The 25,773-nt window shown below is 36.7% G+C and overlaps 1 protein-coding gene across 1 annotated transcript in view; it reads left to right on the forward strand.

Moving 5' to 3' along the window:
- The first annotated feature begins 8,923 nt into the window (after positions 1 to 8,923).
- Positions 8,924 to 25,773, forward strand: part of LOC128657824 (chitin synthase chs-2-like) — a 118,095-nt gene continuing 101,245 nt past the window's right edge. The window contains exons 1-3 of the mRNA XM_053712244.1: positions 8,924 to 9,003; positions 19,063 to 19,204; positions 23,593 to 23,683. Of these exons, the coding sequence (XP_053568219.1) occupies positions 8,924 to 9,003; positions 19,063 to 19,204; positions 23,593 to 23,683 (313 nt within the window). The remainder of the gene's footprint in view (positions 9,004 to 19,062; positions 19,205 to 23,592; positions 23,684 to 25,773) is intronic.

The following is a 25,773-nucleotide window of genomic DNA, read 5'->3' on the forward strand; positions in this document are numbered from 1 at the left end:
AATTAGCAGTTTGTCAATTTTATCTTCAGAGCAATTGCCACCAGTGGTAGTGAGAATAGAAATCTCCTTCCTTTGAGAAAGCAGCAGAAAGAAAGGATTTATGCACTACTTTGAACATAAAGAGTCATTGTACACTAGATTTAAATGGTTTTATACAGGATTTTTAGATCAGTATCTGTGTATATTATTCTTTATAGTAGTGTCTATTACATGCAGTTTTATGAAAATTGGTGTATACTGTCCCTTTAATAGCTGTACTTCCTTCAAATGTAGGACTGGTAACATTCCTTATATATTTCTCATATGATTACATTATACATTGGCTTACATTACAAGTGAAGCGCAATTGTTACAGCGATTTTTACTACTAGAACCCATATTATCTTATTAGCTTATGCGAACTTATGCCCCCCATAAAATAAATATGAACACAAAGTGGAACTGATACAATCCCAGTCTGTACAGTGAGAACTTACAGTATTGCAAAAATGAAGTGGCTCAATTGTTTCAATGGTAGAAATCGCACCTTTTTACAAAAAAAAAGTCTTACAATGTGAGAAATGTTTAAAAGACCACTATTATAGACAAGTAAAAATAGCCCTGGTCCTTAAGGATAAGAACATTTAAAAATGGTCTGGTCACTAAGGGGTTAAATTACTTTTAAGGGGTTAATACTAGGGTGACCATATTGCCGCTTTAAAAAGAGACACATATGAAAAATACATATGTCAGGGCTGTTAAAAGAAATGTTTTGAAAAATGTTCCATTATAAAAACCCTGGCATATATATTTTTCATACGAGTCCCTTTTAAAAAGGGGCAATATGGTAACCCTAGTTAATTACTTACCTTTGTTGCGCTACCCGCTTCTCTTCTTCACAGAGCACAGCCACACTAACAGAAGGCTTAACGTGGTGGCTCCCATGGTCTTTAGTGCAAGCCCTGGTAGCCAGCTGCGGTAAGCCTCCTATTAACACGGCCAGGGTTCTGCGAAGAAGAGGAACAGGTTAGCATGCTCTCTAGCTCAAAAAATGTAAGTATAAAGCTACAAATACACCTTTTCCCCTGTGGCTTTTAAATATTTACATTAATTTAATGAAAGCAAATGTAAATGATTAACGACTATTTAGTATTCATTTTATTTTAAATTAAACGTATATTAAATAGTGCAGCTAACGAATATTCAGGGAAACAAATTTCCACGAATATTCGGCTGCACATCTCTAATTAAACTTCTTATTTGAATTGTAGGACCTCACACAAATGATGGGTCTAATTATATATTTCTATGGTGAGTGGGTAATTGAGGTATTTTAATTGTTACCCTGAAATAAAACAAATGTGAGGTATTTGTCATTGCTTCGAAAATCAGTTGATTTTCCTGTGTTTTTATGAACTTTTAAAGGCATCTTGTGTATCATTAATTTTTTACTATTGTATACCACCGGTGGGTTTATAACTATTGTTGTTTAGATTTATTCGCTTTGGCTTATTACATTTATATTCTGAATCTCATTGGTTGATGTGTTGCTGCCTCATAGTGCATCTTTTTTGTTTCTATTCGACAATCAGCTGACAGTGTGAAGGACACTGGATCTCTTATTATTTGAAAGAACAGGATTGTTGCTTTCAAATAATGGGTCTCAAGTTTGTCTATTTTTGTGAGGGACAATGTAGGGAAAAACTCACCCCCTAATGGTATTTCATATGCCTATGGTTCTATCAGGAAATTACTGATGCTATGGTCATGTGACTCCTTTAAAAAGAGGGGTGACTTGTCCAACTGTAGTGCTTATTTAGGTTGTGATTGTCAGTACTGCCTGGTAAGTCATTAAAACAAAAAATCTTTGTACGAAAGGATGGCCTACAGAGGTAAGTGAAATAGGACCCACAATGGCCTGAAATATATATTAAAATAGTGTTTTAGTAACTTTAAATGCAATCAATATGCACTACTTTAAGTGTCGTACTTCTTTAAAAATGTTCTTTCCTTGTAAGTTCTGTTTTATAGGTGAAATTTATTTTTTACGCTCCAATCCTCTGATACTTCTAACATATTTAAATAATTTGTTTATTTGAGCATATTTGAGTCTATGGGGTATATTTATTATAGTGCGAGCGGACATGATACGGTGTAGCGTATCATGTCTGCCGCACATCGATAAATGCCGACAGCATTTATCGATGTGCTTGAACCATCTTGTGAACTGCTGGTGCAATGCCGCCCCCTAGCAGATTTGCGGCCAATCGGTCGCTAGCAGGGGGTGTCAATCAACCCAATCGTATTCGATCGTGTTGATTTCTGTCTGCGGCGTCAGAGCAGGCAGACAAGTTATGAAGCAGCGGCCTTTAGACCGCTGCTTCATAACTTCTGTTTCCAGTGAGCCTGAAGGAACGCCGTAAACAAGGGGAATCAAGCTCCATATGGAGCTTGATAAATCGGCCCCTAAGTGAGTAAGCCCTTGATTATATCGGGAAAATACTTAAAATCTAGTCTATTAAAGATACCTGAGAACCACAGTCAAGGGATAACTAGATTAAAGGCAACTTAAAGGGTATAATAGTGTATATATATATATATACACACAACACACAGAGGCAGTCTAGCACTCACTTGCAAGCACTCAGCTAAGATTAAAAGCAAAAATGGAAGTCCGAGAGTGCAGTCCACTTCTGTGTTTTGTGTGTATATATATATATATATATATATATATACTGTATATATATATATATATATATATATATATATATATATATATATATATATATATATATACATACAGGTATACCCCGCTTATACAGCAGGTTAGGGACCGGAGCCCCGGTATAAAGTGAAAACCGCCTTAAAGTGAAACAATGTGGTTTTAGCTTTCTTTTCACTTGCCAGTGTGTTTAAAGACGTAAAAACATGTTTGATCTAACATATATTAGGGGTGCAATAGTGCTACGTTTAGTTTAACACTCGCACAGCATTCAGTATTCAATTAGTATTCAATAAATACTGTACCTGTAAAATAGTGACAATTACTGTAGTAAAATTTGCCAGACTATAACACTGAGATACAGATTGCACTGTAATGCTGTAAACAGAGTGAACTGCGCATAACAAAATGGTGCCAGTCACGTTTCTCGCAATCTCAAGATGATTACAGCACTGTTTCAAAATCTTTGAAGGTTGAAATTCAGCTCCACAAAGCGCTGTATTAGCGAAGCGCTGTATAGTGAGGTATACCTGTATATATATATATATATATAGATAGATTTTATATACATAAATATAAATAGATATGTGTAGCAGCAAAAAAAATTTGGTTCATATGAATCTTTCAAATATTTTTTTTCCAATATTCATCTGCTGTACAATCCGTTAGTCGTTTAGTTTAAAATTATACGATTACTGAATATTCAGGGAACATGTACATTAGTTTTCGTTAAACAAATGTAAATGTTCCTTTGCTACAGGTGAAAAAGTTAGCTAATTTTATGCCTTAAAGTAAATTTTATTACAAGACCAGAGACTCCTATTTTTGCATTCTCTTTCTTTACTACTCAATGCAGCTTTTAAAAGTAACAGAATGACAGAAACATAACATATTAAAACAGCATAGAAAACAGATAACCACAATAAGTAGCTAAAGAGAGAGCTAACTTATAACTCCAGGAAAAAAGTGACCAATCAGAGAAGGAATAGTGACCACAAACTGTCCAATAAGCAACCAAACCTCCTCTTTCTTTTGCTGCTCAGTTAAAGATAAGTACAACATTTTTTTTGTCTCTAATAAAGTTTAAGTTTCTAATACCAATCTTTTCATTTTAATGTATATCTATATTTTTTCGTTTTATCCCTTTTGTTAGTCCTTATGACTTATATTCTACCCAGTTTATTTTTATTTATATGCTATTTGCCTGTTTCATAATAATATTTGCCTCCGTTTTTTGGCTTGGTTATTTTAACGTTTATTTGCCGTTTTTCCTTTTACCCGGTTTTTGTATTATGTGCCAAACTTAATCCCTTACCTCCGGTTTGTTATTTAACCCTGCTGCGATAGTTCTACTAAGACTCAGCTCTCTACCTCCATTACACTCATCTCGAGTGTTCCGGTCACCATTTTGTGGGCCGGACCTTATTTTCCGCCCACTCATTCTGACGCAGCTTGTCTTCTCTGTCAGTTAGAGTTGTTTTTCTCCTCAGGAACGGTAACTTTTGTTGCCATTTTCAATCGACGTGAGCTATAATTGTTTTACTAAGCTCATTCAGCCCTCACATATTGCCATCTTGTGGCTAAAAACATTTATTTTACTCAACTTAAAACAAAGTATTTGTTATAAGTATAAATAGTTAAGATATATACATATTTCATTATTTCAGTTATTACTACTATTATTTAAATTATTTAAAAAAGAGTAGTTTATATTCAATCTATTTTGAATAACTTTATTTAAGTTTTTTTAAAATATATATATATATATAAAAGTTTATTTTAACAATGTCTGAAAACCCAGTAGTTTCTCCTCCTCTAACAGCACAGACTGTGCAGACCATGATTGATTCTTCAATGAACAATCTTTTTAATAAAATGTCTTCTTTAATGGGCATTAAAGAAACTAAAAAATGCTTAAAGAGAAAAAAATCCTTCTATTTCTGTAATTGCCAGTAAAAAGCTTGTTTCAAAATCTCATCAGCTTCTGACTGACACCGCAATTCCTCGCAGCAAGGGAACAAAAACTGCTGTCAAAAGAACCCTGAATCCCAAGCGTATCCAAATGGGAGATCCTAGTCTAAGTACAATATTAAAAGAAAATGTAGAAAATATTGAAAAATCACCTTCTGATGATAACGGTTCGGAAGATGGTAATTATACAGACATCAATTCAGATTCTATTTATGTGGATTCTGAAAACTCAGATTATACCCCCGCTACTAAAAGACATTAAAAAAATGCATAAAAAATTAGGAGATTTTATTGAGGAGGAGACAGAATTCACTGATTGTCTGAGTATTCCAAGATTTAATCCTGACGAGCTTCACCATCCCCGCTCTGTGGAATGGTGCCCCAATATTGGGGTAGCAAAGTTTATTGATTTCCAACTTAGAAAACCTTTAAAGAAACAGACCCGCAATAAAATGAGGGCGGAATGCCCTCGCCCCTTACTTCCAAAAAATGCATCTATTACCCCTGAGGTGGATCCTATAATCCTTAAATTTATTGGGGCCCCAGGTTATAAAGTCAAAAAAAAGATCGACAGATCCTGGAAAATATGTCAGGACAAATTGTTAGATTCCACAAGTCCATTGACCAAATTATTTGAACTTTCAGAACAGGGTGTTGCGGAAGACTCCCCCCTTGACCCGTATGTCGTCAGAGAGTGGGTCCAAAGGCTCTTATGTTTTATAGGTAATACAAATGCTGCCATGACATTAGAGAGACGTCGAAATATATTAAGAAAAATTGACCCAAAAATATCCGACTTAAACCCAATGAGATTCCCCCAGATGATAAAAGATTGTTATTTGGTGACGCTTATTTGAAAGAGCTCAACCAATACGTAAATACCTTTTCAAACCTCAAGAAGGTCAAAACTTCTGTAAAAAAGATTTTCTACCCTAATCAGAGTTTCTCTGACAGGGCCGGGAGAGGCAGAGGCCGCTTTCCCGGCCGCCAACCATTCCTATCCAGGCCTCATTATAGCCAACCCCATCAACCCTATTATTCTACCCAATATCAGTCTCAATTCAACAGAGGTTTTCAAGAACTTTCAACCTCATCAACTTTCTTCCCAGCAAGGGGACGCCCTTGGAACCAAAGAGGCTTCAGGGGTAGATCAAGAGCAAGACAAGCTCCAGGTAAGATTATTGGTTCGTTCTCAGGTTCTTTCTTCCCAAAACAAAATTGGTGGCAGAATTGCTTTGTTTGCCCAAAACTGGGCTTTAATCACTTCCGACCCTTGGGTTCTCCAAGCGGTGTCAGGAATTTACATAGAATTTATTTCACTTCCCATTCAAATAAAATTTCCACAACCAATTCATTTTTCCCAAAAAGACAAAATTCTGGTTCAAAACGAAATTTCCTCCCTTTTTTCAAAAAAAGCTATCCTTCCGGTCCCTCATCTTCAAAATTTTTATTTAAGCAATCTTTTTCTTGTCAAAAAGAAAAACAACCAATTCAGGCCTGTTATAAATCTAAAAGCCTTAAATGCTTACTTAGTTTACCATCATTTCAAGATGGAGGGCATTCATTTATTAAGAGAATGCCTAAGAGAAAATTATTGGCTTGTCCGTTTAGATCTCACAGATGCTTATTTAACTGTGTCAATCACTCAGGAACACTGGAAATTTTTAACCTTCCGTTGGGAAGATCAATTTTGGAATTTCACCTGTCTTCCTTTCGGTCTTTCCTCTGCTCCTTGGATCTTCACAAAATTACTCAAACCTGTGATAGCTTGGTTAAGACTTCGAGGTGTTCGTCTAATAATCTATTTGGACGACATCCTTATTATGGACCAGAATTTTCTCACTCTCCAAAATCATCTGTCTTCCACTATCTCCCATTTGGAATCTCTAGGTTTCATAGTGAACAGACAGAAATCAGTTCTATCTCCTACCAAATCTTTAGTTTTCTTAGGTTTCAAGATAGATACAACCCTTTCCACTTTGAGTCTCCCATTAGACAAAGTGAAGAATATAAAGAAAGAAATCTCCAAAACCTTATCCAAAGAATCAGTTCCCATCAGAACTATAGCCAGGATAGTTGGGTTACTATCATCCTCTATTCAGGCTATATTTCCTGCCCCTCTTCATTATCGCGAACTTCAAAGACTGAAAATTCTTCATTTGAGAAAAGGTCTTTCCTACTCTCATTTGATTCCCATTTCTCCAGAAGCGAAAGAAGAACTTTCTTGGTGGCTTTCTCATTTGGATGCCTGGAATGGAAGAGCCATTTTTGGCAAAACTCCAGATTTTATCATCGAATCTGATGCCAGCCTTTCAGGTTGGGGAGCTTGTTGCAGTCCTTCCATCACGGGTGGCAAATGGACTCTGGAAGAGAAACGATTTCACATAAATTGTTTAGAATTATTGGCTGGCTCGTTTGCAGTCAAGAGTTTTGCAAAGTCTTCTTCTCCAGTGTATATTCTACTGCATATGAACAATTTATCTGCGGTGCAGTATCTCAATCGTTTGGGAGGCACCAAGTCCAAAGACCTGTCGAACATCACCAAAGATTTTATTCATCTTTGTTTGGACAGGAACATTTCACTCAGAGCAGAGTATATTCCAGGACAATCGAATTTGGTCGCAGACTGGGGATCTCGTCATTTGACGGACTTCAGCGATTGGAAATTGGACAGGAGTCTTTTTCTCTATCTCCAATCTCTCAAGGGTCCCTTTTGTTTGGATCTTTTTGCATCCAGGACCAATTTTCAGATTATTCCTTATTTCAGCTGGCGCCCGGATCCGGAAGCAGCGGCCATAGATGCTTTTCTACATCCTTGGCCGCGTCAGGGGGTTTATGCGTTTCCCCTTTTATCGATGATTCCGAGGACAATTTCAATTGTCCGCAGAGATCTCCTTCGCCTAATGATTGTGACCCCCTTTTGGCTAACGCAGTCATGGTATCCGTCCCTTTTGGAAATGTCCATCGATCTTCCGATTCTTCTTCCTTGTCTTCCCCATCTTCTCACAGATCCAGAAGGGCAATTATCACGATCTAGTCCTTCAAGGTTCTCTTCTCCTAATAGCATGGACGATATCAGGGGACCCTGGGCTCTCCGAGGCCTTTCGGCTGGAGCAAGATCCCTCATTCAGGAATCTTGGGCCCCGGGTACTCGCAGATGCTACTTCGCCGCTTGGTCTAAATGGTCTAGCTGGTGCTTGCAAAGGAATTTGGATCCCTTTTCTTCGGATCTAACCGACATTATTAATTATTTATCTCACCTTTTTGATTCGGGTTTAGCTTATAGTACTATCAATGTCCATCGATCAGCTATTTCCGCCAGACATAATTTGATTAATAATGTTTCTGTCTGTAAACATCCTTTAGTTTGTAGGATTCTCAAAGCCATGAGACTAAAAATGCCTCCAGTCCCTAAACATGAATTTTTCTGGGATGTGGATTTAATTTTTTCCCTGTTTAAATCATGGCCACATAATTCTTAACTATCTTTTAAAGAACTCACAGCTAAACTTGCCACTCTTCTTTGTCTAATCTCTTTCAGAAGAGTTTCCGATGTCAAAGCCCTAGATTGGAATGCTAAACGTTTCTCCCCAGAGGGTGTTACCTTCTTTATTTCATGAAGAACTAAAACCCTTTCCACATCTATCTTCTACCCTTATCTTCCTTCTGAACCTTCCCTTTGTGTGGTGGAATGTTTAAAATCTTATGAATCCAGAACTTTACCTTTTAGGAAATCTTCTAATAACCAACTTCTAATATCTTTTGCTTCCCCGCATGCTACTGTATCCTCTACTTCTATAGCGAGATGGGTTAAATGGGTTATGAAGGAAGCTGGGATAGTTTTTTCTTTTTCAGCTCATTCAGTTAGAGGTTCTGCTGCTTCCAAAGCCTTTTTGAAATCTGCTCCGCTTCAACGGATTTTGGATGCGGCCGATTGGTCTTCAGACTCTACTTTTAAGCAATTTTATTTCAGACCCATTCAACATGCCTCGCTTAATTTATTTTCTTAAATAGTTTATTTGATTATTAATATGCTTTAAACTTGCAAAAATAGGAGTTTCTGGTCTTGTAATAAAATTCAGATTATCCTAATATTTTGAAGGTATAATCTAGATTTTATTAAAGACACAGAGACGAGTATTTTCCCACCTCAATTATATATGATACCCTCCCGTTATGAATTGTATGTTATTATTATTTATTTTTTCTTGTTTTGACAATTTCCGTCTGAAAGGAACAAACCCTTTCCTTATGTCGGGATTTTCACCTTCTTTTCAAGAGGATTCTCATCTTGCAAATACATCTGGATACAAGTCATCTTCTGCAATCAAGTTCCTATCTCCCAAGTTTCTCTTCAATCAAATGTTCAACAGTTATTCATATGTTTTGTTTTGTTTGGGACTTTTCGGACTTTTGTTAGTTCTAAAAAAATTTCCATTTGTGAGCATCAGTCAAGAAAGAGGAGGTTTGGCTGCTTATTGGACAGTTTATGGTCACTATTCCTTCTCTGATTGGTCACTTTTTTCCTGGAGTTATAAGTTAGCTCTCTCTTTAGCTACTTATTGTGGTTATCTGTTTTCTATGCTGTTTTAATATGTTATGTTTATGTCATTCTGTTACTTTTAAAAGCTGCATTGAGTAGTAAAGAAAGAGAATGCAAAAATACTCGTCTCTGTGTCTTTAATAAAATCTATATTATACCTTCAAAATATTAGGATAATCGGAATTTTCTTTGACTTTTTGGCCCCATTAATTTTGAAATAGTAGGTCAATCCAGTTCCATCTGACAGTGCAGCTTTTAATACTTGAGCAATATAGTAGAATGCCATTCATTACTTTGGTTGTGAATTATCGATAACAAGTGACCAATGGCATGTTTAATAAAAATATTTTGTTTCTTATTTTGTTTATATTGTGTATGACTCACGTATAATCTTTTCAGTTGGTTTGTCTGGTTATTGTATACATATAAAATACCTCAACTGTGTTAGAGCATTTCATTAACCTCTTAAGGACATTTTTCCGTCATAAAACAATTGAGCAAACTGAAAGCTGTGGACAGTCACGTATTTTAGTTTACTACACGGTAATAACTAACACTTAAATGTCCTCTTTTTTTCAGCTCTTAACTTTCAGTGTGTTTCCCTTTCACGCAGGCTCTTTAACTCGTACGCCACCTCTGAGGTTGCGGACATCAATCCGCCAAATCTCATACAATCGGGTTGATTGACACCCCCTGCTAGCAGCCGATTGGCCAAAAATCTGCAGGGGCCGGCATTGCACAAGCAGTTCACTCTTCTATGTCTCTAAGTTTTTTACAATTGTTTCTTAACTGACATTATGGGGCCAATTTATCAATGATTCCGCGCGAGCCTTAAGGTTTGCCAGAAACAGCAGTTATGACCGCTGCTCCTTAACTGGTTTGCTGCCTCTGAGGCTGCGGACATCAATCCGCCCAATCCTATACGATCGGGTTGATTGACACCCCCTGCTGGCCGAGAATCTGCAGGTGGCGGCATTGCACAAGCAGTTCACCAGTACTGCTTGTGCAATGTTAAATGCCGACAGCGTATGCTGTCGGCATTCAGCGATGTCGGGCGGACATGATCCGCTACATCGGATCATGTCCGTCCGACTGTTAATTGGTATCCTTTTGACAATCCAATATATCAGGCTTAAAATATTTTGAGATGAGGAAAAAAATAACACGCTGAGTCTTCATAGTATATCCACTAATTTATTGGGATACTGGCTTCGGTCAGCAAAGGTGAAATCTTATCTGACCCGTTTCGCGCATGCGCACATGCGCTTCATCAGAGATCTAAATGTTTTGAGTCTTGAAAACCAAAGAAAATCTCCATCTTTGGAAGAAATAACAGAAATTTGTCACCTTGGAAAGCGCTTCCTTCTAATTCACTGTTTGATGAAGTCAATGCATTGGCTGAAGTGTTTACTTCTCTGCAGGATAGAACATCCCTTGATAAATGGTAGCCTTTTTTTAGTCAAGATTCTGCCCCAAGATTACTAAAGTTATTTCAGTACTGTGCATCTATTCCTGACTCAAATTCTGGTGTGGAAAAAATTTGCAGTGTCATGTACAATGTGTGGTCAGATGAACAAAACAGACGTTACATGGAATCAGTGAGAAAAGAACTTTGCATTTTCTTTAGCATTCCTTACAACTGTTCTGAAGTAAAAGAACTGTTTGTAAAAAAAAAAAAAAAGCAGCACAATCTAACTGTAAATAAAACTTCTCTGTTAAAAAATTAAGATGATGGCTGCATATGACAGTCTTCCTCCAACTTTCTCCATACATATCTTCATTATCCACTACTATAAGAAAAAGAAATGCAATACTGTGCATCCTCTTATGTTTCTATAAGTTTACGCCAGTTTGCTGTGTTTATGTTAGTTCAGTGTTTAATAAGAGACTATGGCTGCTACATTGCTGCCGTTTAGAATTCTGTGGACACAAGGACTACCATCAGGATATTTCCTGGTGGGCTGCAGTAGCTAGGGCTGGAAAGCTACAATTTAAATGGGGTGATTAATGGATGCAGTTGGGTTGTAGAATGCCTATATAACAACAATCTGACTTTTTTTAATAAAAACTAATATAATAACATAGTAGATGAGGTGAAAAAAAGGCTGAAGTTCCTCGAGTTCAACCTATACAAATCTAATATACTTATAAAAGCTCCAGTTAAGCTTAAATAATCCCACTAAAAGGTGACCCATTTAATACTATCAATCATATCCATGAATTTTGTTTCTAGACAGCAATGTATCTAAACAATTTTTAAATGTATCTAGGGTATTGGCATTCACTACCTCCTTTGGAAATGAGTTCCACAATTTTATTGCTCTTACAGTGAAAAAAAGTTTCCATTGCAGGAGATTAAATCTCCTTTCCTCCAACCTTAAATTGTGACCTCTTGTCAAAAACAATTTTCTTGGAATAAACAGGGCGTCTGCCATCTCTGTATATGGGCCTTGACTATATTTATATAAAAGTAGTCATGTCACCTCTCAAGCGCCATTTTTCTAAAGAAAACAGACCCAGTTTGGCTAGCCTCTCTTCATAGCTTAAATTCTCCATTCCCCTTATTAGCTTTGTGGCCCTTCTCTGAACTTGTTCAAGTTCTGCAATATCTTTTTTTGCGATTGGTCCCCAGAACTACACTCCATAATCAAGGTGAGATCTTACCAGGGCTTTATAGTGACATAATTATGCTTTCCTCCCTTGAATCAATGCCTCTTATATAGTGACAGAATTATGCTTTCCTCCCTTGAATCAATGCCTCTTTTAATACATGTTAGTTGCTTATTAGCCTTTGTAGACGCTGCCCTGCATTGTGCACCCATCTTTATCTTTTATCTATTACTACTCCCAAATCCCTTTCCTCCTCTGTTTGGCTAAGTCTTGTCCCATTTAAATAATACGTTGCCTGCTTATTTTTACTACCAAATTGTAGAATCTTGCATTTTTCCGTATTAAATCTCATTTTCCATTTACCTGCCTATACTTTTAATTTTTGCAGATCCCTTTGTAACGAAAGTTCATCCTGCTCTGACCTTATGACCTTACTTAACTTAGTATCATCTGCAAAAATAGAGATGTCTCTATTTAATCCTTGCTCCAAGTCATTTATAAAAATATTAAAAAGAACAGAGCCCAGTACTGATTGCTGGGGGACTCCACTGATTACCTTTGTCCAATCTGAGTATGATCCATTCACTACTACTCGTTGCTTCCTAACTTTTATCCAGTTATTTATCCATGAGCTAACATTTCAGCTATTCCTAGTCCCTTAATTGTGTGCATTAATCTCTTATGTAGCACTGTATCAAATGCCTTTTCAAAATCTAAGTATCTCACATCAACTGCTTCCCCTTTATCTATATCTTTACTTACTTCCTCATAGAATCTAATTAGATTAGTTTGACATTAGTTAATTCTGAAAACAAATACTAGGGGAAGGAGTATCCCAGTAATCCTCTGAGAAAAATGTACACATTGTAATGACTCAATGGAAAATAGGGCTAATCTCCAAATTTTCCAGGGCTGGTTTTTATTCCCAGTCCGGCCCTGTGTGGACATAGTTAACTCTGTAACTACCTTAAAGTTTTTGGAGTTTATCCTTTCCTGTCATTGTATCACAATAAGGCAAAGCATAGCATCTGCATTCATTTAAAAGTATCACCACAGCCTGTCTTTAAGAACTATGACCTTTAACACCAAGTTGTCAATACATCACTATGACAAACTGTTTATTGTTGTTCTAACCTGTTAATGAACTTAATATGTTATATATATATATATATATATATATATATATATATATATATATATACATATACGTGGTAGCCGGTGGCCCAGCACTCCATCCACATCAATGCTTCCAGTGCCCGGGTGCAATCCTCAAATAATATGCATAGACTGTTAGTAGAGATGGAGGGCACTCACAGGACTTCATACAAAAGATAGCCTTTATTATTGTAGTAATATAAGTATAGTGTCTAACACTATACTTATATTACTACAATAATAAAGGCTATCTTTTGTATGAAGTCCTGTGAGTGCCCTCCATCTCTACTAACAGTCTATATATATATATATATATATATATATATATATATATACACAAAACACAGGAAGGGGACAGCACTCTCAGGCCAGACCGGGTACACATCCCATGACCCTGCAACATGCACAGCCCTGTGTGCACAATAGCACTCTCAGGAAGCTGCACTGTCCACAGAGTCACAGGCAGTTAACGCCAGACAGGTCTGGATGCAAGTCCCAAAAGGGAAAATTACAAAAACAAAACAAATACTGTAAATATAACACACAGAGAAAGTCCAGCACTCACTTACAAGATCACAACTAAGGTAAAAAGTAAAATAAAAGAGAGCTGTTTAGGGACCCAGGTTTTTGGAAGAGACCTTGACGTGGTACCTGGGCTTGTCCCATTTAGCCAGATGCAGTAACTAACTCTTCCATTTTACTTTTTACCTTAGTTGTGGGCTTGTAAGTGAGTGCTGGACTTTCTCTGTGTGTTATATTTATTTGTTTTTTTGTAATTTTCCCTTTTGGGACTTGCACCCAGACCTGTTTGGGGTTAACTGCCTGTGACTCTGTGGACAGTGCAGCTTCCTGAGAGTGCTATTGTGCACCCAAGGCTGTGCATGTGGCAGGGTCATGGGATTTGTAACCGCGTGTGCCCAGAGGGAGTGCTGATCTGTTCTCAGACTGTTCTATGTGCATATAGGCTGCCTCCTTAGACCTTATTATTGCATAGGTTGCTATACTGCTGTACACAATATATGTTCAGGGGTTCTTTACCCCCAGCACATGCCACTCAATAATTTGATGAACGACCTTCCTAGCACCACTATGTGTATTCATCAGGCTGCCATAACTACACAGTAATGACCGCACACAGTATTCCTACATATTCGCTTAAACTCTGTGCTACACATGTAGGGGCACGCACTGATTGCCCAATCACATTTGTGTACTACTGTTAGGGGCGGGCATTAGACTCCCTGGACATGTCCGGACCCCCAATTAGTGCACATACACCCTATAGACTCCCTATCTACTCGGGTACTGGTGTACGATCCTACAGTAACCAGATCGGCAGTCCCTCTAGGCACACACGGTTACAGGGTTCAGACAGTCTACCTCGTCATGATAAGTACATCCCGTTTACTGTCTATAATACGTCTATGACATTAACTTAGGGTAGGCATGTTTTGCTTGCTGTGCACACTTTATGCCAACATTTGACCGGCTGGCTATATTTTGTTTTACACATGTACACTGATGGCATACTTTTACCAAAATAGTAAGGCATGGATGACCAGTATTTCAATGGGGCTCAGTATTGTAATAACACTATGGTGGATTTATGTATATTGATTTCCCCTAGGGCTAATCACTCCCTTTAATACGGCAGGTGTTAGACAGATTGTTTTCCTTTATCTGTATCACTTGACACCTAATTCAACATTTCTCAGTCTCATCGATACCAGAATGTTATTTGGTTTCAAAACCCCAGCCTTACATGTTTATTACCCATGTGAACAAACACATGTTCAATTGCAGGTGTGTAGTTAACATTTCATATAAGTTTAATGTATATAATGAAGTCTTCTTTCATTAGAAGGTCACTTTTATTAGGTGTCGATTATGTGTTTAAATTAATTAATTGCTTAACTACTTGTAATATGTTGCTTAGCAATTAATCTTGGCATTTTTTTTAGCAGGGGGAGGGGTTCTCTAGGTGTATAAATGTTTGACACTTTGTATTGTTCTTTGGTCTGAGGAAGGGGAAGTTAAATACTTTGGTATTTAAGACCAGAGAGTGCTGTCTTCTGTACATTATATTATAAACCACATTCTAGCACCCTGGCATTTGTAATACAGTCTGTGAGAGTGCACTTGTTCCAGCATCCTATATATATATATATATATATATATATATATATATATATATATATATATATATATATATATATATATATATATATATATATATATATATATATATATATATATATATATATATATATATATATATATATATATATATACAAAATAAATCTGAACTAATATGTGTGCCTTTAAATCTACCCCCCCCCCCCCACACCACCCCAGATATCTGCTGGCTCTCCAGTATTTTTTGAAGGACAACTGGAAAAACTACTGCGCAGAGATACTGTATGCTCAGGTTCAGGGTAAATAATCCCGGGACCTGTCTGCAGATGTCAGAGAAGAATAAAAAGCAAATCAGCTTTGCACCTAATTTTTGGGTTCCCCAATCCCCCCAACATTGTGGTCTAGAACCCATTCTCCACTGTGTTAAATCTGCAAGCAAATCGCTAACAGTAGCACTAAAGACAAGGCCGGCCTTAGGGCCTAGCGCCTTGCACTAGTCCCAGGCACTGTTCCCTCTAAAACACCTATTCTCAAGCTAGCGCACAGGACAGATCGTTTGAAAGTCTGCACATACATTTAAGGAGAGGTTTTTTTTTTAATGTGTTTTTGTTTTATATTTACTTGAACTGTGGTAGTCTAGCGGTCTCGCTAATAGCATGGGATCATGAGCTCAATAAGATGCGTAGCGTGAGGAAGTTTGGGGGTGATAGTATTGACATTTATTTCAAATGTCTTTACCCGTGTGCAGACAAATACAGTTTACTGCAGACTGTGTTACCGCCAGCCCCCCAAAGTTGATTTCTGCATGTTCTATGAGGAACTAACAGCTCCTGCATGAATAGTACACTCCATGGATAATAATACCAGTGCATTGGAGGTGAACACTCCAACTATAAAGCTTTAAAGTCATTGGGTGGGAAAGGGAGAGTGCCTCTTAGAATGACGTAAAGGCTGAGAGAGCTCTTTTTTGGAAGTGGATTTTCCCTGTTATATATGAATATGATTTCTACTTTAAATTTACCCATATGTAGATTGCCATGTCATAAGAATGAAATTCAGTTGGGTAAAAAAAAACAACCTTAATGTTCCTCTTTAATATATAAAATCCTATCTAATTCCATCTTTGCAGCTAAATATTTTCTAAACTTGTTATAATCATTCCTCATTAAAACATGTTGTGCTTAGATTTAATTATTCTTTTTTTTTTTTTTTTTTTTTAAATAATCAAGTGCAGTTATATGGATCCTGTTCACTGAAGTATAAGAGATAACAGCTAATATTATAAAAAAGGATTGCACAAAAGGAATTTAAGGAAAATGTCTGAATGGAGAAGCCTCTCCGCTCCTTATAGTGCAGGGCTTGGAGATTGTGATTCTTCCCTTCAAAGATGATCCCTTTAGATGAAGATGCAGTAGATGTGTACTGTCTGTGTGTACCTGTTTGTGTATCTGTGTTTGTATCTTGTGTGTTTTTGCTTGTCTCTTGTGTGTGTATCTAGTGTGTCTGTGTGTATCTTGTGTGTGTGCATGTGTGTATCTTTGAGTGTGTTTCTAGTGTGTGTATCTAGTGTGTGTGTGCGCGTGTGTGTATCTTGTGTATGTGCATGCGTGCATCTTGTATGTGTGTTTGAGTGTGTTTCTTGTGTGTGTATCTAGTGTGTGTATATCTTGTGTATGTGCATGTGTGTATCTTGTATGTGTGTTTGAGTGTGTTTCTTGTGTGTGTATCTAGTGTGTGTTTGCGTGTATCTTGTGTATGTACATGTGTATATCTTGTATGTGTGTTTGAGTGTGTTTCTTGTGTGTGTATCTAGTGTGTGTGTGTGTGTGTATCTTGTGAATGTGCATGTGTATATCTTGTATGTGTGTTTGAGTGTGTTTCTTGTGTGTGTATCTAGTGTGTGTGTGTGTGTGTGTATCTTGTGTATGTGCATGTGTATATCTTGTATGTGTGTTTGAGTGTGTTTCTTGTGTGTGTATCTAGTGTGTGTGTGTGTATCTTGTGTATGTGCATGTGTATATCTTGTATGTGTGTTTGAGTGTGTTTCTTGTGTGTGTATCTAGTGTGTGTGTGCCTGTGTGTATCTTGTGTATGTACATGTGTATATCTTGTATGTGTGTTTGAGTGTGTTTCTTGTGTGTGGATCTAGTGTGTGTAGATCTTGTATGTGTGTGTCTATGTTTGTATCTGTCCGTGTGTCTGTGTACTTGGTGTGCATGTAATATGTGTGTACTGTCATACTGCCATACTGCCAAGGGCAATGCACTTGATAGGGCTGGCTCTGACCATAGAGGAAGAAGGCCAGCAGCATCTAAATATTATGTTATTAAACTCCTTTACATCTCCTCTCTGTGCTTATGCTCACCAGCCTGTCAAGTGCGCTAAGGGTTAAAGAGCGTGCAATTGACACAGAGGTTGCAGGTGGACATTTAAGTGGAAGTTCCTGGTCTTGTAGCTCATGATGGAAAAACACGAGGGGTGTGCTCTGTCATTGCTGCGGCTACAGTGTCCTTTCAGCTGGCTTGTAAAAGAAATCTTCTGAAGAAGGTGCACCTGCACATGGGGGTAGTGTTGAATATTGGCTCCACAAATGTGCGGGAGTGAAGTATTTGGTTTGTACAGATTGCAAGGTGGGAGCAATAGGATTGTGGAGTTAGGTGGAGAAGAACAACTTTTATATGATGCAAGACCAAGTTAGCTACAAGAGGGTGGTGGACAACGAATGTGGGTGGTAAGGCCAAGTGCAAACATTAATGGCTGGCATACCAAAGCTTTGTGCCAGATTTTACACTGCACATAGGGGCCAATTTATCATTTGTCTGGCGGACATGATCCGCTGTAGCCAATCCGGTCCGTCAGACATCGATAAATGCTGACAGCATACGCTTATGGCATTTATCACTGCACAAGCAGTTCTGGTAAACTGCTTGTGCAATGCCGCCCCCTGCAGATTTGCGGCCTCTAGAAGGGGATGTCAATCAACCTGATCGTCTACGATAGGGCAGATTGCTGTACGCCGCTACTTCTTAACTTCTGTTTCCGGCGAGCCTCAAGGCGGAAACAGGGGTATTTGGCCCCATTTGGCCATGATAAATCATCCCCTTTGTCTTTTCTTCAATTTGTACTTGGTTTCTGTTTTATCATTTCAGTTCTTTGTATCATTGACACATCATATTGGGGTGCTGAATTGTAAAAGCCTATATGCATGTCCCTTTTGTTGTCAATTCCTTACCCACATCGTCTTTTAAAGGTGTATACAATTCCTATATGAGTTCATGAAGACTTTAAATGTATACATACTTACACTTATACATTTTCTAAATTGGTATTTTGTTGTAATTTATATTAATAACTATGTTCTGCATATTCTGCATCCATTAAAAAAAAACTTTATATATATATATATATATATATATATATATATATATATATATATATATATATATATATATATATATATGCAAATTCAATATTTTAGGAGTATTGCTAATTATGAAGTATATTAATGGTTTTAATATATTAAGGTCTTTAATGGTTTTAGGGTGTTATTGAGTACCATTATAGTATTATACTTATTTACTTATTATTATTATTATTATTAATAACAACACCTCTTGCGAAATGTACATTACAAATATTTTTGAGACACAGAGGTGTTGGGCTAATGGGGTGGGGAATAAGGGGGCTGAACTGGGGGGCCCCACATATTTGTCTTGCCCAGGGCCCCAAAAACGCAAAAGGTGGGACCTGTAGGTATCTCTTAACTACAGAATATCATGGGAAGCCAAGCAAATTTGATAATATAAGTAAATTAGGGAAAAAAATAAAATGGTATGCACTGTCTGAATCACAAAATAATTTTTTGGGGTTTCATAAACCCTTAAAGACAGAGTTTGGATAATGTATCTTTTGCACATTTCAATATATACATTTCTTATTCAAACAGGTTCAAAAGAACATGGGATCCCTTTCTTTTAAAACCCGTACAAGATGAAGAAGAAAAGACTTCACGGTTTGTTCTAGGACTTAACTCGATTATTACCTGCTTTGTTGGAATATTGGTTTTTGCATCTGGATTTTTTAGCACCGTGAGTACAAATAAACACCCTATTATTCATATGCAGACATATTTTTAACCCTTTCGTGACAGGGTTAAAGTGCCTACATCGGAACAACTGTTCCGATGTAGACAAATTGAAACTACGCGATCGTGCATACGATCGCGAGATTTCAATTATTGGATCGCATCTGGGGGGCGTCCCTACAATCCTAGGAACGCCCTCCAGACCGCGATTAAATCCCTGAAGCACAGAAGGCTTCAGGACAGCCGTTAGTTATGACGTTCCATTCCGTCATAACGGCTTTAAAGCCCAGTCTAATTATGACGGAATGGAACGGCATAACGGCTTTAAAAGGTTAATTGTTCAGATCTGTATTGTTTATTTTAATGTTCTCTATGTTTACCAATGGTTTATTCACAAAAACAAGAGAGACACTCAAAAAAAAGAGTGGATCATTTTCATTTAAAGAGACAGTCAGTGCTAGCTCATAGGTAACTCCACGAGCGTGAGCACAATGTTATCTATATGGCACACATGAACTAATGCCCTCTAGTTGTAAAAAACTGTCAAAATGCATTCACATAAGAGGTCTAAGAAATTAGCATAGGAGCCTTCCTAGGTTTAGCTTTCAATTAAGAATAGCAAGAGAGCAAAGCAAAACTGGTGCTAAAAGTAAATTGGAAAGTTGTTTAAAATTACATTCCCTATCTGAATTGTGAAAGTTTATTTTGGAGTAGACTGTCCCTTTAAATACACAGTTAATTTTTATAGAAGAAACATTCAGTACAAAGAGTGTATCTGACAAGTACAGAGTAGATTATAGATTGATCCTATATACATTTAATATATCATACAATATTTCCAGCACATATCTCTTGCCTGCTGAGAAAACTCTTCACAGAGGTGAGAGTCAGTTTACACAAGGACATATTAAATAATATTTCTCAATTTTATATCAGTTACAGAAAAGATATACCATTAAAGGGACACTGAACCTTATTTTTCTTTACTGATTCAGATAGAGCATGCAAGTTTAAGCAACTTTCTAATTTACTCCTATTATCAATCTTTCTTCGTTCTCTTGCAATCTTTCAGGGGCAAAACTACAGGGGGTGCAGAGGTTGCAATTGTGACTGGGTCCCCAAGGGTGGGGGCCCAACTTAAAAAAAAAACAACAACAAAAACATTGCCTGCACTGATATCATGTGAGTGTGACATAATTCACTAGTGTCTCTGACTACAGGGGTTAGTGTTTCTGTTTTACCCATGTGTGTGTGTGTGTGTGTGTATGTGTGTGTATGTATGTGACTGTGTGTGTATGTATGCATGTATGTGTGTGTATGTTTGTGGAACCAGCAAATTACAGACCTTGTTACTACAGCATGGGGGGGGGTAAACAGTGTCAGTCTATACAGTACCACTATATACAGTACAGGGGGCTAGACCATGTCACAGACTACTGTGGTCACTTTATAAAGTACTGGGGCAGGTAGGGTCAGGCCAGCCATCTCACCGGCAGATTACAGACTGTGTCACTGACTCACTATATACAGTACTGATGGGTTAAATAGTGTCACTATATACAGTAATGGGGGGTCAGACCATCTCACAGACTGTGGGCACAGGGTACCTCCTTTTGCAGACGGAATCTGAATTCACATTTTTTTTTCTGTGTTAAATAAAAAAAAAAAAAGATATTTATCAAATTCACTTTTTTGGGGGGGTGTGGGGGGGCCCTTCTTAGATTCTTGCACCTGGGCCCTGTGGTTTCAAGTTACTAGCTCTGCTATCTTTATTTGGAAAAGAAGGCATCTATGCTTTTTTATTGGTTCAGAACTATGGACAGCACTTTTTTTGGTGGATGAATCTATCCACCAATCAGCAAGAACAACCCAGGTTGTTCACCAAAAATGGGCCGGCATCTAAACTTATATTCTTGCATTTCAAATAAAGATACCAAGAGAATGAAGAAAATTTGATAATAGGAGTAAATTAGAAAGTTGCTTAAAATGCCATGCTCTATTTGAATCATGAAAGAAAAAATTGGGTTCAGTGTCCCTTTAATGAACAAGAACTCTATAAACATGACTCATAAGGGTAGATTTATCAAATGTCGGCATTTATCATTGCACAAGCATTTCTGGTGCAATGTTGGGATGATTGCTGTCCTCCACCTCAGAGGTAGCGGATTAAGTTGCGTTACGACCGCTGCTTATTAACTTAAGTTTCATGGGGAACCTGAAACTTCGGGGGTAGATTGCAGCATCCGCTGATTGATAAATCTACCCCATGGTCACAAATATCATATAAAGTAAAGAAATAGAATTAATGAAGTAGAACTTTATAATATTGACTCATAGTTACACAAAATTATTAAGTAAAGAAATAAAAAAAGAGTGACCCATGAAGGGTAAACAGAACAAAAATAAAATAAGGTGAGCTCTTGCACCTTTGAGCAGCTAAGGGAAGAAAAAAAAAATCTGAAAACTTTTTGGGGAGAGCAAATTAAGAACTCACCTTTTGGGATTAATGGTGCAAAATCACTAATTGCAAGACTTTGGAAAACTTAATTTATACTCATTAAATAGATGCGGCTGGACAGAACAGCTGAACTGCTCTCATTGGAGTAATATGATTTTCTGAAACTAAATAGACACTCGTATTTTCTCTATATAAAATTGTATTGGGAACAGTCATTAGCAAATATTTAATAATGTCTCCTTACACATATGCCAGTAACAAATCAGTAGCATTCCAATTACTATATGTTAGAAGAGACCCCACAAATGATATTTTCAAACATAATGAAGCGTTGTCCATCCCCCCTTTTTCTCCCTTCATCTCTCTCATTTCCTTTTTATTCTTTTTTTTTGCATTCACCTTCAATTCCAATACCCTTTATACCTTCTTTCAATTTTGTTTACATCGATTTCTCTTTATTTTTTACTGTTGAATAAGGATTTCTATTGCTATCAGTCTTCAATTCCCAAAACTCTTGAAGTCCCCAATGACTATATTATTGAAACATTAGATGCATATCTTTTTATATTTCAAGAGTAGGGTTGAAATAGTTCTTAAACTACGGGTGTTATCTATTCATTAGTCATTTATGAATTGCAAGTGCACAGTATATCTTATTTCATTTTTCTTTATTGTTCCTTTTATTGTTATGTTTTATATGATGGGTTGTGCTCTTTTTAACGCGGATCCGTTTCTTGTGTCCAGCACAGTATTTGAGGGACTACTAATTAATTATAAGTATTTTTATTTTTCTTAAAGGGCCACTAAACCCAAAATCTTTCTTTCATGATTCAGATAGAGAATACAAATTTAAACAACATTACAATTTACTTCTATTATTTATTTTGCTTCATTTTTTTAGATATCATTAGTTGAAGAAAAAGCAATGCACATGGGTGAGCCAATCACACGAGGCTTCTATGTGCAGCAACCAATCAGCAGCTACTGAGCATATCTAGATATGCTTTTCAGCAAAGAATATCAAGAGAATAAAACAAATTAGATAATAGAAGTAAATTAGAAAGATGTTTAAAATTGCATTCTCTTTCTGAATCATGAAAGAAAAAATGTGGGTTTCATGTCCCTTTAAAGCTTTATTGAATGAACTTGCTTGTGCGTACATTAGTTATACATTTTGCAGAGACAACCGCATAATAGTCATACACATCAATATCTATATCTTGGAGCTACCTATTTATATAAAAGCTAATTGCTCCATGTAGTGAACTTTGTTTGTTCAATGTTCTTAAGGAAATAACAAATTTTACACAGCATTTCAAACACAGATTTATGAGATATAGGCATTGAATGGTGTGGGAGACCAGTCACATACAGGTTTACTTGCATATAAGACTGCTTGCCCCCGTTCCTTAGTGTATAGAACAGGAGTAGAGTTAGGGCACAACTGGTCTACCCATCAATATCTATAAGTATTTTTAAGTCTTTTGTTATTCCTATAGATCCGTTTAGATTTAGAGGCAATAACCCTGTCTGATCTACTTTTTTACTTATGCAGCTCGTCTTTTAGAATATCTTTTAAGTAAGCTTGCTTTTTAGTTGTGGCCACAACATTTTTATATGTGCACACTGAATATAATTGTATACGTCATATATGTTTTATGAATTACTTGTACATTTCAGCTACTTTATATTGTTCTGTTATTCTCTAGCTCCCGCCAGAGCACCACTCTAAACCTTTTTTCAATTATACTTTTATCCAACCTTGTGAGAGAGAATCACGGTATATTTTTTTGAGTGAGCCAAGAGGATAAAATAAGAGTCTATGATATATTTGCTTTTTATTTACCGTTAAATTCTATGATCATTTTTGTATATAAATAATTAGATATGTTTTTCTAAAGGATTGTCATTGATTACTTTATTGTTTTTAACAGCCACACTATGAAAACCCATCAGATACTTTCCACTCAGCTCAACTGTGTCCAATACTTCAGAAAACACAGGCAGGCCCATTTATCAAGCTCCGTACCAAGCTTGAAGGGCCGTGTTTCTGGCGAGTCTTCTAAAGACCGCTGCTCCATAACCCTGTCCGCCTGCTCGGAGCGGAAAATCAACCCGATCGAATACGATTGGGTTGATTGACCCCTCCCTGCTGGCAGCCGATTGGCCGTGAGTCAGCAGGGGGCGGCGTTGCACCAGCAGCTCTTGTGAGCTGCTGGTGCAATGTTAAATGCGGAGAGCGTATTGCTCTCCGCATTTAGCGAGGTCTTGCGGACCTGATCCGCAGTGTCGGATCAGGTCCGCAAGACCTTTGATAAATTGGGGCCATAGTTTGGGATTTAACTAATTACACAACAATGACTACTTGAAATTTCATCCTTGTACCATTTTGAATGGCATTTCTGCTTTTAACAAAGCTTTTTAATGGGACATGAAAATCAAAATTATACTTTCATGGTTTAGATAGAGCATGCAATTTTAAGAGACTTTTTATTGTACTTCTGTTAGCAAATTTGCTTTATTCTCTTGATATTCTTTGTTAAAAAGCATACCTAGGTAGGCTCAGGAGCTGCAATGCACTACTGGGAACTAGCTGGTGCCTATACACACACATTTCCCTTATCATTGGCTTACCAGATTTCTTCAGCTGGCTCCCATTAGTGCATTGCTGCTCTGGAGGGATTATACCTGTACACATATTTATATACAAGTAACAGTAATAAAATGCTCAAACACATTAAAGCATTTTAATTTTATACTTTTATGTCCATTTACATTTGTGCACATGCCCAGTTTAATAAACATTATTGTTTTCTGATTTAATAAGAGAGAGTTTAAAAAACATAGCTCAAATCATACTATTAACCTATGAAACATGTACACAACTAAAATAATAATGCTGGATTTTGGATGAAACTATTATATGTCTTTATGATTATCCTAAACTGGTCAATATAGTTTTACTTGCTTCTGGCTTATCACATTTTCCCTCTGAACCTTTTTATCATGAGCTTTAGTGTGTGTGTGCGTTTTCTTATACTTAATTTATATAATATAATTAATAGTTTGCATTTATTTTATGTTGGCCCTTTACTCATTTTTTCAGGTTATAATGAAGTTTTATTAGGTTTGCATATATTGTATAGCAGATACAGAAGTAATGAATCATGTACCATGTGAAATTAAATACATTTTTGGAAAATATAGTATAATAATTATACTGAGAAATACTAGTATAAAGTATTTTTTAAAGGAAAACTTCATGATTCAGATACAGCATGCAATTTGAAACCACTTTCAGATTTACTTCCATTAACAAAACATGCAAAGTCTTTTTATATTTACACTTTTTGAGTCACCAGCTCCTACTGAGCATGTGCAAGAATTTACAGAATATATGTATTTGCATTTGTGATTGGCTGATGGCTGTCACATGATACAGGAGGAGTAGAAATAGACATAACTGAAATTTGTCAGAAAAAAAACTGCTACTCATTTAAACTTTAGAGTGCTATTGCATTGTCTTTTTATCATACACATGTTGATTATGCAAATCTACTGTATTTACTGGTCCTTTAATATAATAATTCACAAAAAAATAAAATTAAATGTTTGTCAAAAATAATATTAAAAAAAGCAAATCTTTTGTACAACCCCTATCACATATTATTTAGCACTGATGTTATGCTCTAGTCCTCAATACTAATTTACAGTTAAAAATGAGTTCATCATACATATATTTGTGAGAATTAGGCTCATTCTTTCTGATTAACCAGCATTGGCAAGAGCTACAATATCCTTAAAGAGGCATACCTATCATATATAATTAGAAAAACTGTATGCAATAATTATGCATTCTCAAAAAACGTGTATTACATATTCTTCAAAGCTATTAGTAGCTTGTAGAGCAAAATAAGGAACATGTACAAGACAGGAATGCACTTAATAAATTAAATAACAATGTATACTCTTTCTATAGGCATGTTTGCAAACGTGTACATTGCACAGTTCTACTACAAATTTCTGATTTAGGGCTCCATGTACTAAGCCGTCAATTCATCCGTCATTGTAGACGCGGCTAAACTCGCCGTTACTCGCCGCGGGCGAAATGGTGT

Source organism: Bombina bombina, chromosome 4 (genome assembly GCF_027579735.1).
Source record: "Bombina bombina isolate aBomBom1 chromosome 4, aBomBom1.pri, whole genome shotgun sequence".
Lineage (NCBI taxonomy): Eukaryota > Metazoa > Chordata > Amphibia > Anura > Bombinatoridae > Bombina > Bombina bombina.